The 14226-nt window shown below is 40.7% G+C and overlaps 1 protein-coding gene across 1 annotated transcript in view; it reads left to right on the top strand.

The window, feature by feature from the left end:
• Positions 1-289: 289 nt before the first annotated feature.
• The window catches only part of VPS45 (vacuolar protein sorting 45 homolog), a 77687-nt gene continuing 63750 nt past the window's right edge, over positions 290-14226 (top strand). The window contains exons 1-7 of the mRNA XM_051858711.2: positions 290-499; positions 1116-1250; positions 5038-5098; positions 10031-10110; positions 12119-12187; positions 12304-12441; positions 13994-14104. Coding sequence (XP_051714671.1) covers positions 407-499; positions 1116-1250; positions 5038-5098; positions 10031-10110; positions 12119-12187; positions 12304-12441; positions 13994-14104 — 687 coding nt within the window. The 5' untranslated portion in view covers positions 290-406. The remainder of the gene's footprint in view (positions 500-1115; positions 1251-5037; positions 5099-10030; positions 10111-12118; positions 12188-12303; positions 12442-13993; positions 14105-14226) is intronic.

Genomic DNA, 14226 nt, shown 5'->3' with positions numbered 1-14226 from the left:
CCAAAGTAAAGGGGAGCAAAGAGTGTGACCACGGCCACGCGCCGTCGTCCCTGCCCCAGGCCAGCACGGAGGGTTTCTGGCCGCCGCCAGGCCGCCGAGACCAAAGGCTGGGAGAAGGCTGAGCGCAGGCCTCGGACGTCCCGGCGGCGATGGGCGCACGGCCACGCCCGCCGCGGCGCACGGCCAGTCCCGGCGGCCGACTTCTCCAACCCGCGGCGAGGCCGGGTCTCCCGCTCACGCCGGACTCCGCGGCGGAACTACAACTCCCGGCACCGACGCTGCCCGGAGTGCCGGAAGCCGGAGCGCGGCCGGGAGGAAGCGGCTGAGACCCAGCCAACAGGCCAGGGGTTAAGTTAGCAAGAAAAAGGGGGCGGGAAGGGCTCGAGGGCACCTGTCACTCGCCACCATGAACGTGGTTTTTGCGGTGAAGCAGTACATTTCCAAAATGATCGAGGACAGCGGGCCCGGGATGAAAGTGCTCCTCATGGATAAAGAGACGGTGAGTTTGCTTTTGCTCCGGGTTCGTGCGGGAAGCCTCCCTCCCTGCCTCCCTTACAGTGGCTGGTCCATGCCACTGTAGCATGTACTAGTCCATTAAAGGTTTGCAAACGCAGGTCAGCTTTGTGTGGGACTGAAAAGTTGTATAAAGCTTGCCCGGTGAGTTTTCAGTCTCCATGGCGCTCACCACTCCCCGGAGACGACTTCTTGGGCGCAGCACAATGTCTCTGCTAAGAAATCATTACTAGGCGAGACAGCCCTTGGCAGACTGCGGGGTGGTCGCGTTCCTTCAGCTCAGTGTTGTGTTATTAAAGTGAAGCTGCCAGGGCTCAAGCTGACGTGACAGGTTATTTGTTGGTCACACACTGTGGAAAGAAACAGCTCTTTCAGGTGATGGAGAATTTATTTTGAGAAATTTACGAATTGCTCATATTCACAGAGCGCCCTTTTTTTTTTTTTTTACTTTGATACATTACTTCCTGTTTTGCAGGTACAGTAAAGGTTATTTCGTGTTTTAGAGTTTCATTTAGCCAGCTGGTATTAATGAAAAGGCTTCGCGATGGCCGTTTGTTTTTAGTATTCTGGACTGGCGTAATCTTCATTCATTTTCTTCACAGACTGGTATAGTGAGTATGGTATACACTCAGTCCGAGATTCTTCAGAAGGAAGTGTACCTCTTTGAACGCATTGATTCTCAGAATCGAGAGATCATGAAGCACTTGAAGGCGATTTGTTTTCTTCGACCTACAAAGGTACTACATATACTGAACTGCCATCTGCCCAGGCACATGCAGGACACTCGGATCTGAAAGCACTAAAAGGCCAAATAAATGTGTCTGATCATCATTTGTGGCATCATAATTATCAGTTTTAACCTTTATTCTTTTCTTTTCCGTGTCTCATTTTACCCCTGTCAGCCAGTTCTTTCTTCAGGATGTCTTTTGGGTTCACAGCTACTCCCAACACCACTACCTACTCTGACAAGCACATCACTTTATGCCTGTCACTGAACGTTATTCCCACCTTATCTTACGTACAGCCATCACAGTATTGGAACTTCACCATTTATTCACATCTGTGCCCAGGAATCCGTAGTGGCTCATTTTTAACTTAAATGATTAAAGCTCTGTTTAGGGGCCGGCGCCATGGCTCACTTGGTTAATCCTCCGCTTGCGCGCCAGCATCCCATATGGGCGCCGGGTTCTAGTCCCTGTTGCTCCTCTTCCACTCCAGCTCTCTGCTGTGGCCCGGGAAAGCAGTGGAGGATGGCCCAAGTGTTTGGGACCTGCACCCACATGGGAGACAAGGAGGAAGCACCTGGCTCCTGGCTTCGGATTGGTGTAGTTCCAGCCGTAGCGGCCATTTGGGGAGTGAAGGAGAGGAAGGAAGATCTTTCTAACTATCTGTAAAAAAAAAAAAAAAGGCTCTATTTAGTAGCCCAGCAATCAGAATCATCCTTTAGCTGGCTTGGTCTGCCCCCATGTATCCAGCCTTCCCATGTCCCAGCTCTGTCCCTCCACTGTTGCCAGCTCGGCAACTTTATAATCCCCATATTCATGTCCATTCCTGCCCCCTATCGCTTGTTTTCTCCCCCTAATTAAAGGTTCTCTACCTATTCACAATTTTTGTTCATCACCTTTTATATCCAGCTTGAGTGTCACCTACTTTTAAGATCCTCTCTTATGTCAATCTTGGTTTGTAAATGTTCTTGCTTCATATTCTTGTTCTCCAGCTCCAAAGCACTTTTATTATCATGCTTGAACATTCTGTGCTTTCCAAAATGCAAATCTGGTGATATTACCACACTTGAAATCTTTGAAAGACTTCTCATTACCTGTATGATAAAGACAACATGCCTTCTAACCTGCAAGGCCCAGTGTCATGCAGGCTGTCAATTCTCCAGCCCCGTTTCAAACCATGTCCTGCTCTGCACTCTGTACTTCAGCTGCACCAATACTTTAGTCCACTCTTTCCCTTTTGTATTCCTCTGGGATGTCTTTGGTTTCTGAACCGTATTCCCTGGCCTCTCCTTTTAGAAGCACTTACAATACCTTCTTTTTCCTAATGCTTGAAAATTTATGTGGTTCGTCTTTTCCCTAATGCTTGTCGTGGTAGAAGATTGATACGGTTTGTGTGATTAGTACCTGTCCTCTCTACCAGTAGTAAGCTCCAGGAGAGAGATGGAATCTGTTTATTGCTCACTTTCATGCCCCAATGCCTGCCACACAGTGGGCACGGAATACATAGCTGCTGAGTGAATACAAGCTGTGTTGCAGTAGTTTCCACTGCTTCGCCTTTGTAGCTCTCAGTTTTCATTCAAGTGGGATATCAGAGATCATTTACTTCATTATTTGCTAACATTGTTTATTAGAGAATCTCATGGTGGCTATAAGTACTCTCTCAAACTCCTCTAGGAATCTTTTATATCACTTTGTCATTTTTACCTAGCATATTAATTAAATAATTTTAGATTTAAAATAGTCATTATTAAAAACACATTTCCTTTAAGGTTATATTAGAAAGTAAATTGATAATGAATGTTTTATCTAAATAACAATTTTTATTTTTAAAAAAGATTTATTTATTTGAAAAGCAGAAAGACAGGGAGAGAGAGAAAGCAATCTTCCATCCTCTGGTTCACTCCCCAAATGACCATAACAGCCACGGTATGTCAGGCAGAAGCCAGGAACTAGGACTTCCATCCTGGTCTCCCCCATGAGTGGCAGGGAACCAAGTACCTGGGCCACCATCTACCACCTTCCCAGGTGCGTCAGCAGGGAGCTGGATCAGAAGTAGAGCAGCCAGGACTCAAGCTAGTGTTCTGACATGGGGTGCTGGTGTTGCAAGCTGTGGCTTAACCTACTGCACCACAAGGCCAGCCCCTAAATGACCATTTAAAAAGAAATATACATTGCTTACATTATTTTTATTTCTGTAAAGACACATGATTTTTAAAAAAGCAAATTCAAGAATAATATATTTAATTTGGGGACCCAGTTTACATCGAAATTTAACCATGTGTCATGTGTTATAGTATCAAAAATAGATAAAACCTAGTCCTGGTTACTTCTGTTCCAATCCATCTTGCTGTTAATGTGCTTGAGAAGGTAGCAGAAGATGATCCAAATTCTTGGGCCCCCATGAGAGCATTTCAGGCATGGAAAGCCAAGACACTGTGGCAAAAGATGACCTACATGAAAGATCTCTGTGAGTGAGATCCCAGCGGAAAGAAGGGGCCATCAGAGAAGGAGGTACCTTTCTCTGCAGGAAGGAGAGAACTTGCACTTTGATGATGGCCTTGCCTAAATAAGGAGGGAGTTTGTGAACTCAAGAGGCTTCCATAGCCTTGGCAGCTCATGAAAAGAGCCTTGAGTGATCACTGACATCATAAATAAGAGCATCAATTGTCAAATCAACAACAGGAGTCACTGTGCACTTGCTCCCCATGTAGGACTTCAATCCTTAATGTGTTGTACTATGAGAATTAACGGTAAAGCTAGTCTTCAAATAGTACTTTATACTTTGTGTGTCTGTGCAGACGCAATCTCTTGAAATCTTAGAGTTGGTTTTCTGTATATAAAGATAATTTAAAATGAATCTTAATGAAGAATGGCATGGGAGAGGGAGTAGGTGGTGGGATGGTTTGGGGGTGGGAGGGCAGGTATGGAGGGAAGAAATGCTATAATCCAAAAGTTGAATTTATGGAATTTATATTTATTAAATAAAAACTTTCTATAAAAAAAAATTCTTGGGCCCCTACCACCCATTAGAAGACCAGGATGAAGTTCCTGACTCCTGACTGTGGCTTGGCCTGAACCTGGCTGTTGTGGCCATTTGGAGACTAAGGCAGCAGATGGAAGATCAAGCTATCAATCTCCCCCATCTCTCCCTCTTTCTGGTACTCTTTCAAATACATACATACATACATAAATTAATCATTTTTAAAAATAGATGAAATCTACATTATAGTCTTATATAACTGGAATTCTTATGTTTGATCTTGTAGAAATCAACAGAGTTTTTTGCTATAAATTTTTGTACTTTATTTTGTAATTGTAGGAAAGGTCTTTGCCTGCCATTTGTGAGTACCCCACAAATACTCCAGTGTTATCTTAGGTCGTAGTAAATGGAAAACCAAACTGAATGTTGATTTTTATTGGACTAGACAGATTTTGTTGTTCTCTATAAGAATTTTTATCAGATGAATACAAAATTTTGAAACAAGTAGCTTTAAGTAAATTTGCAGAATTATTATCAATTTCATGCTAAATACTAACATCTGTGTCCTTTATATTTTTATATTAATTTGGCCAATATAATGCAGCTAGATAATACTTAATATTATGTAGTATTAAATTATATACGATTCCTGATTATTGTATTTATTTTTTTTGTTCCCAGTCCTCATCTCCCAACATATACACACTTAATCTAAAGTCAACATACAGTAGACTCTTAGTAAATAAATAAATGAATGATAATTATTACTTTTTATATGAACAACTCTTAGTCACATTTTGTTTGTCCTCTCCTTTCTAGGAGAATGTGAATTATCTAATTCAGGAGCTCCGAAGACCCAAATACAGTATATATTTTATTTGTAAGTATATTAATTCACTTTTCCAATCATATAACTGTATTCCAGCTGGTCTGTTCCATTCAGTAGCTCATATCATTGAGAAGTTGATGGAATTCTTCACTATAAATGTCTGATTTACTTGATTACAAGGTTGTTTTTTTTGTTTTTGTTTTTGTTTTTCCATTTTATTTGAAAGGCAGAGAGAGAGAGAGCCCATTCATCTACTGTTCACTCTGCAGGTGCCCACAATAACCAGGGCTGGGTCAGATCTCCCACTTGGGTGGCACCTGCTGCCTCCCAAGTGTGTTAATAGCAAGCTGGGTGGGAAGCAGAGGAGCTGGACTCCACCCAGGCAGTCTAGTATGAGATCCCATTTCCCACCCAGTGACTTCACTGCTGTGCTAAAAGCCCACCCCAGGTCTGGTTTATTTCATCTACTTTCAAAAGATTAAAAGTCTTGGAACCAGCATTTTGTTTCAGAGAGCTAAATATGATTTTAATTCATCATTGACTACTTAGGAAATTTTAAATTTTATTTGGCCTTTCAAGATGTCTTGTGGCTCCAAAGTTGTTGAAGTAGGCAAATTCTGCATCCTACTTCCACCTTAAAAAAATGCATGCTTATTCCCATTTTATGCTTGTGAGTAAAGGCACAGAAGCTGACTTACTTATTTTAGGGGAGATTTTCTTGAGTTGAGTTGAGTTGAGACTTACATAGCAGATGAGAGCATTCGGCTTCTCTTTGTTACTTTATGTAATGTATGAAAGTGTTAATCATCAGGGAAGTAACTCTTGTGTGCACAGCTTTTGTGGGGCAGAAGAAATGGTAGGGGGAGTTTGGGAATAAACTAAATTTCTGGTTACCATACAGTTTTTGTGGGTTCTCTGTGGTTGGTTGGTGGTTTTTTTTTTTTTTTTTTTTTTTGATCTAACACATTCTGTATGGAAGTTACATCTGTTCTCCTCTAGATGTCATTATTGATCTTTATAGGATTCATATAATCTATTTGCTAGCATCTCTAAAATCAAGGATGAAATTCAACAAAAGTAGGGCATTTGAGAAGTTTTGAAGCTTACTTAAAATCTTTAGCATTTTAGGGTTTTAGCTGCAGTCTAATATATACATACTTTCTCCTATGCTACTAAATGATATAAAAATATTTTTTTTAAATATTTATTTATTTTGAAATATATAAAATATATAAAAATAATATATATAAATATATATAATATGTATATTTTAAAGATTTTTATTTATTTATTTGGAAGACAGAGATAGAAGGAGAGAGTAAGAGAGGGAGAGGGGAGGGAGAGAGAGAGAGAGAGACCAACCTTCCTTCTGCTGGTTCATTCCCCAAATGGCTACAATGGCTGAAGCCCAGAGTTTCTTCTGGATTTGTCACGTGGGTACAGGGGCCTGAGTACTAGGGCCATCTTCAGCTGCTTTCCCAGGCACATTAGCAGGGAGCTGGATCAGAAGTGGAGCAGCTGAGACTTGAACTGGCAGCCATATGGGATGCCGGCCCTGCAGGCGGAGGCTTGACCTTCCATGCCATAGTGCTGGCCACAATGATACAAAAATTTAACATTTGTAATGAAAATTTTCTTTTATGAATAGCTCTTGCATATTTTATTTCATTCAGCTCCTGCCACACCCAAAGAGGTAAAAATGGTCAATTTTTGGGGCCAGTGCTGTGGCACAGTGGATTAAAGCCCCAGCCTGCTGTGCTGGCATCCCACATGGGCACTGGTTCAAGCCCTGGCTGCTTTACTTCCAGTCCAGCTCCCTGCTAATGTGCCTGGTAAAGCAACAGAGGATGGTCCAAGTCCTTGTGTGTGGGAGACCCAGAAGAAGCTCCTGGCTCCTAGCTTCAGATCGGTTCAGCTCTGGCAGTTGCCACCATTTGGGGAGTCAACCAGTGGATGGAAAACCTCTCTCTCTCTGTGTCTACCTCTCTCTGTAACTCTGTCTTTCAAATAAATAAAAGTAAATCTTTAAAAAAAAATAAAGATCAATTTTGTTAGTCTCTGCCATCTTAGTTTTTATTTGGTTGATTGGGTTTTCTTGGCAAATAATTATGGGTTTTCTTTTTTAATTAAACTTTTTCTTTTGAAATAATTGTAGACTCAGATGCAACATAGAGATCCTGCACACTCATTACCCAGTTTCCCCCAATATACTATCTTATACAATGATAGTTTATTAGTATAACCAGGATATTAACACCAATATAGTCAAGATACAGAACATTTCTGTCTGTACAAAAATCCCTCACATTGCGCTTTTATTAGCCTCCACTTCTCTTCTCCCAATCCTTTCATTAACCCTGGCAACCACCTATCCACTCTTCATTCTATAATTTTGTCACTTCAAGAATGCTCTATGCATGGAATCATATTGTATGTATCCTTTTGGGATTGGCTTTTTACACTCAGCATAACTCTGGAGATTCATTCAGCTTATTGTTTGTATTAAAAATTCATTGCTTTTTATTGGTGAATAGTATTCCATTTTATGGATGTACTACAATTTGTTTAATAATTCACCATTGAAGGATATCTGAGTTGTTTCCAGTTTTGACCACAAATAAAACTGCTGTAGACATCTGTGTACCGACTTTTGTGTGAACATAAGTTCATTTTTCTGGGATAAGTAATGCCCAAAAGTACAATTGCTGAGTCCTATGGCAGTTGCATATGTTGTTGTTTAGTGTTTTAAGAAATTGTACAATATTTTACAAGTGACTAAGCCATTTTACATTTCCATTTACAATGTATGAGTGATCCAATTTCTTTACCTCCTCCTAAGCATTTGATGCTGTCCATTCTGATAGGTGTGTAGCATGCCAGTTTTTTTTAGTATGGTCACAAACTAGGTCCTCAGGAAAGTGTAAAAACTTTTGTATTCATAAAATAGAAGCATTCTTTTGTTGAGTCTCTTGGCTGAAAATTGAATGAGTCATGAGGTGAAAGACCCTTTTTCCTCTAAAGAGCTCTTTCATGCAGCAGTTGAGATTGATAAAGCATAATGCATTTAGTATTTACTCTGTAGTTCCAAAGACTGATTTGGGCTTAAAATCTATGAAACAGAAAATAAATTATATTAAATTAGTACTAAAGCCTATGAAAAAAAGACTATTGAAATTTCTTGGTTGGACCCATTTCAGAATTTCATTTGATTGAAGTAAACTAAAATTAATTTGTATATAGTAATCCTATTCATTTCAAGCTTGCAGCATAATTTATATTAGCACTAAACTGGCCTTCCGTTCATCTCATTTTTTCTTTTTTTGTTATTTTTATTTTCATTTTTAATTAGTTTTTAACAAATTCAATGTGATTTGTAGATACATTTTTAAGAACCTAATGATATTCCCTTCCTCCCTCCCTCCCTTCTGCTGTTCATCTTATTTTTTTTTAAAGATTTATTTATTTATTTATTTGAAAGACAGAGTTACAGAGAGAGAGAGAGAGAGAGAGAGAGAGAAAGGTCTTTCATCCACTAGTTCACTCTCCAAATGACCACAATGGCTAGAGCTGGGCTGATCAGAACCCAGGAGCCTGGAGCTTCTTCTGGGTCTCCCATGTGGGTGCAGGGGCCCAAGGACTTGGGCCATCTTCTGCTGTTTCCCAGGCACATTAGCAGGGAGCTGAATCAGAAGTAAAGCAGCTGGGACCTGAACCAGTGCCCATACAGGATGCCGGCACTGCAGAAGGAGCTTTAACCTCTGCACCAGAACACCAGCCCCTGTTCATCTCATTTTTTTATCATTGTATTTATATTTTTGTGTCTACTAAATCTCCTATATAACAGGTTCCTCCCTTTATTAAAAACTTTTTTATGGAAATTTAAAATACATACAAAAGCAGAATAGTATAATTAACCCCAATATATCAGTCACCCAGTTTCAACATTTGCTAAGCCCCAGTCTTGTTTAGCTGTGTTGCTGCCACTCCCCTACAAATTATTTTGAAGCAGATCTAAGATCTGTAATTTCATTCATAAATATTTCAATCTGCATCTCTGAAAGATAAGGACTTATTTTTAAAAACCACTATGTCGTTATTTTATCTAAATAAAAATGAAAAATAATTGCTTACGATTTTCAGGTTCTCGTTTAGTGTTCAAATGTCAAAATCTCTCATTTTTTTTCATAGTTTGTATGAATCAAGATCAATGAAAGGTCCCACACATTCTTATTGGTGAATATGTTAAGTTTCTATAATCTCTTATAGGTCTCTTCCCAGTCTCTCTGGGCAGTTTATTTATTGAAGAGATGGTTAAGTTTTCCACAACCTGGAACTGGTGATTTCATTCCCAAGGGAGTAGTTTAATGTGTTCCTTGCAGTTTAAAATGTTTATGTACTCTAGTTCCTGTGAATTCAATTTGTAGGTGGATGCAGAGCCTTAATTACATTATAGTTTGCTTTGTTATTGGCAAGAATACATTATTAGGGGTGTTGTGTGCTTTCTTCTTGTGATATTAGCAGCTATTAATGCTCAAAGCCAAGGTCTATCCATTGATTTATTACAGTTGGATAAATGATGATTTTCTAATTCTTTCATTAACATTCCTTCTTTGTTTTCTAGCTGAAATATTTCTACAAAGAAAAATTTCTTCTTATCTACTAGTTACTTAGTAGTACAGTTTATACGTAAAAGATAGGATAAAAGCTTTCTTCTTTCCCTTTATTTGCTGTTGTCAATATAATCACTTGATTCCTTTGCATTCTCCAATGCCTCCAATACTGGTCCTTTTTTTTTAGTATTATGAACTTATGGATTTAAATATATTCGTGCTACTCATTCCAGTTTAAAGGTATTTGACTTTGACATGTACCACAATGTGTACTAAACATCACTTATTCCTTAGGCTTTAGTGGTCAGGCCCATTTCTGCCTAATTGCAACAGAGATGATCTCCTTTGAGATCATGACTCATATCTGTTTCAGATTTCAGTAATGTGATCAGCAAGAGTGATGTGAAGTCATTGGCTGAAGCTGATGAACAGGAGGTTGTGGCTGAGGTTCAGGTAAATATATTGGCCCTTTTAAAATATTTGAGTCTTAAACATCAAGATGGGATTGGCATTGTGGCTAGCGGCACAGGCATCACATATAGGGACTGGTTTGAGTTCCGGCTGCTCTACTTCCAATCCAGCTCCCACTAATGCACCTGGGGAAGCAGCAGAAGCTGGTCCAAGTGCTTGGGCCCCTGTACCCACATGGGAGATCCACAGGAAGCTCCTGGTTCCTGGCTTTGGCTTGGTCCAGCCCTGGCCATCACAGCCATCTGGAGAGTGAACCAGTAGATGGAAGATCTCTCTCTCTCTGTCTACTTCTCTCTCTGTAATTCTGCCTTCAAATAAATAAATAAATCTTTAAAAAAAAAATAAAAAGGTGGTGCTGGTCTCAAAAGAAGGAAGGCTATTGTTCAGACAAAATAAATTGCATTGTACAACATATATTTAGTAAGTTTGGAAGAGATCAAAGTGGATAAGAATAGAATTAAAGGAATGGGTGAGAATAAGGAGAGTGGGCTGATACAATGACCTATTTGGAATCAAATCCCTCATGAAATACATTGTACAGTAAAATTATTTTTTATCTGAGCATAACATTGTGTATCAGTAGGTCGGGTTTCACAGGTTTGAAGACAGAGTCAGATATTGCTGTAGCTTAGTTTTATAAGCTGTGGTCATCAACAGAAATACAAGTATGTCTGCTTGGGAGAGAATGGGGTTTCTAAAGTTCTGTTGTAACTATCCTGTTCTGAAGATAATAGGCAGACTTTTGTTGTTAGGTGAAAATTTGGAAACTAAACATTTATTCTGCATGCTGTATAATCACATTAGAACATAATATGTTAACTTTGCCTTCTTTTTTTTTTTTAAACAGGCAGAGTGGATAGTGAGAGAGAGAGAGAGAGAGACAGAGAGAAAGGTCTTCTTTTTTTGCCGTTGGTTCACCCTCCAATGGCCGCCACAGCTGGCGCGCTGTGGGCAGCGCACCGCACTGATCCGAAGGCAGGAACCAGGTGCTTCTCCTGGTATTCCGTGGGGTGCAGGGCCCAAGCACTTGGGCCATCCTCCACTGCACTCCCAGGCCACAGCAGAGAGCTGGCCTGGAAGAGGGGCAACCAGGAAAGAATCCGGCGCCCCAACCGGGACTAGAACCCGGTGTGCCGGCACCACTAGGTGGAGGATTAACCTATTGAGCCGCGGCGCTGACCTACTTTGCGTCCTTAAACACTTTAGTGTTCTTGGATATATTTATCACAAATATTTGAATAACTTCTGTCACCTTGGTGAAAACAGTGTCTTCTAAGGTGGCAAATAAACTAGTTTACAATTTTTCAGGATGATATACCAGGTAATAAATGAGTAAAAAGAATGACCTAGTTTAAATCACATTCTCCCTCATGAAATACATTCTACAGCAAAGTTAATTTTTACATAAAATTGTAAATCTTATTGCAGTGTTTAATTTTTACTAATTGATAAATATACATAGAATTCTTTGGAAATACCATGTGCCCACTTCTACAAGTTTGTTTGTTTGTTTGTTTGAAGACTTATTTGTTTATTTGAAAAGCAGTTACAGAGAAGGAAAGGAAGAGACAGAGAGAGAACAATCTTCCATCTGCTGGTTCTTTTCCCAAATGGCCACAATGGCCAGTGCTAGGCCAGAGTGAAGCCAGGAGCCTAGAATTCCATCTGGTCTTCCACTTAGGTGGCAGGGGCCCAAGCACTTGGGCCATCATCTGCTGCTTTCTCAGGTGCATTAGCAGGGAGCTGGATTGGAAGAGGAACAGCCAGGATTCTAACCGGCACTCAAGATGCCAGTGTGACAGGCATGGCTTAACCTGCTACACCACAGCACTGACCCTTGTTAATTATTAATTGAACAATTTTTGTATGTTTTTTATATTTGTATTTCATCATATTTGATTATATTGTACAGTATTGTATCATCTATGAATATATTACTGCTTGATAAAGTAGAGTTCATGAAATAACTTATCTTGTGCTTTATTTGCAGGAGTTTTATGGTGACTACATTGCTGTGAATCCACATTTGTTTTCCCTCAATATTTTGGGTTGCTGTCAGGTATGGAAAGAAAGAATTAATAGATAATTTATCAGTGGGGAGTGAATTCTGCAGGTAATTGGACTTAAAAGAGAAAATTCAAATATTTTCTCTAAATATTTATTTTCAACAAAAAGGGAAGAAATTGGGATCCAGTTCAGCTCTCCAGAACAACTCAAGGACTGACTGCTCTCCTTTTATCTCTGAAGAAGTGCCCCATGATTCGTTATCAGCTTTCATCAGAGGCTGCAAAGAGACTAGCAGAATGTGTTAAGGTATGGCCTTTCCTGTCCCTAGTTCTCTAAAATCAGTGCCATTCATTTCCCTGAAATACTTCAGAAACTAAAGGAATATTTTATCTGCAACCAAGGAGATAATAATGTGTTATTTTTATTGGGAAAGAGGTAGATATATATAAAAATAAAACGACTATACAGTAGAGATAAGATTCTTTATTTTCTATTTATTTATTTTAAAGGCAGAGTTACAGAAAGGCAATGGCAGAGAGAGAGAATGAGAGAGAGAGAGAGAGAGGTCTTCCATCCACTGGGTCACTCCCCAAATGACTGCAATGGCCAGAGCCCAGCCGATCTGAAGCCAGGAGCCAGGAGCTCCTTCCCAATGTTCTGCGTGGGTGCAGGGGCCCAAGAAGTTGAGCCATCTTCTGCTGCTTTCCCAGGCATATTAGCAGGTTGCTGGATCAGAAGCGGAGCAGCCAGACTCAAAATGGCACCCATATGGGATGCCAGCACTGAAGGCGGTAGCGCTATGCCACAGCGCCAGCCCCAAGATTCTTAGTTGTTGTTGTTGGTTTTTTTTTTTTTTTTTGAGATTTATTTATTTATTTGAAAGGCAGAGTTACAGAGATGCAGAGGCAGAGAGAGATAGAGAGAGAGAGAAGAGAGAGAGGTCTTCCGTCCGCTAGTTTACTTCCCAAATGGCCGCAACAGCTGGACCTGGGCCAATCCAAAGCCAGGAGCCTGGAGCTTCTTCCAGGTCTCCCATGCAGGTGCAGGGGCCCAAGGACTTGAGCCATCTTCTACTGCTTTCCCAGGCCATAGCAGAGAAGCAGAGAGCTGGATTGGAAGTGCAGCAGCCGGGATTCAAACCATTGCCCATATGGGATGCCAGCACTGCAAGTGGCAGCTTTACCCACTACACCCCAAGATTTCTTAGTTTTTTTGTTTGTTTGGTTGGTTGGTTGGTTTTTTTTTTTTTTTTTTACAGGTAGAGTGGACAGTGAGAGAGAGAGAGACAGAGAGAAAGGTCTTCCTTTGCCATTGGTTCACCCTCCAATGGCCGCCGCAGCCGGCACGCTGCGGCTGGCACACCGCGCTGATCCGAAGGCAGAAGCCAGGTGCTTCTCCTGGTCTCCCATGGGGTGCAGGGCCCAAGCACCTGGGGCATCCTCCACTGCACTCCCGGGCCACAGCAGAGAGCTGGCCTGGAAGAGGGGCAACCGGGACAGAATCCGGCACCCAGACCGGGACTAGAACCCGGTGTGCCAGCGCCACAAGGCAGAGGATTAGCCTATTGAGCCGCGGTGCTGGGCATTTTTTTTTTTTTACAAGGATTTCTTAGTTTTAACCCAAGACCCTTACAGTGTTTTTTGTTACAGTTAAACTGCCTGTAAACTAAGGTTTAAAATCTTAACTTCTTAAATGGAATGGTACTAAACTTTGTGAAGCTTTTGAATCCTTTTATGGAAGGCCCATGTGGGTGCAAAGAACTGTTGTTAAGTGTGGTTTTTATTTATTGATCTCTTATTTGTGTCATCTCCATGTGCAGCTAATTGGTTTACCAAACCATTTTTCTCTTTCACCACAGCAAGTGATAACTAAAGAATACGAGCTGTTTGAATTCCGGCGGACAGAGGTTCCTCCGTTGCTACTTATTTTAGATCGCTGTGATGATGCCATCACCCCATTGCTAAATCAGGTGCAGAATCCTTTGTCAGCTTAATAGAAGGTTGATTTTTGTGATATTCCTCAAAATAGAGATATGGAGATAAATAGTGTGGTCTATTTATTTGCCTCCTATTTCTTGCTCTTAGTGTTTTG

This window comes from Oryctolagus cuniculus, chromosome 7 (genome assembly GCF_964237555.1).
Source record: "Oryctolagus cuniculus chromosome 7, mOryCun1.1, whole genome shotgun sequence".
Lineage (NCBI taxonomy): Eukaryota > Metazoa > Chordata > Mammalia > Lagomorpha > Leporidae > Oryctolagus > Oryctolagus cuniculus.
Note: the sequence above shows the minus strand (reverse complement) of the source record. Positions and strands in the feature narration are given on the sequence as shown.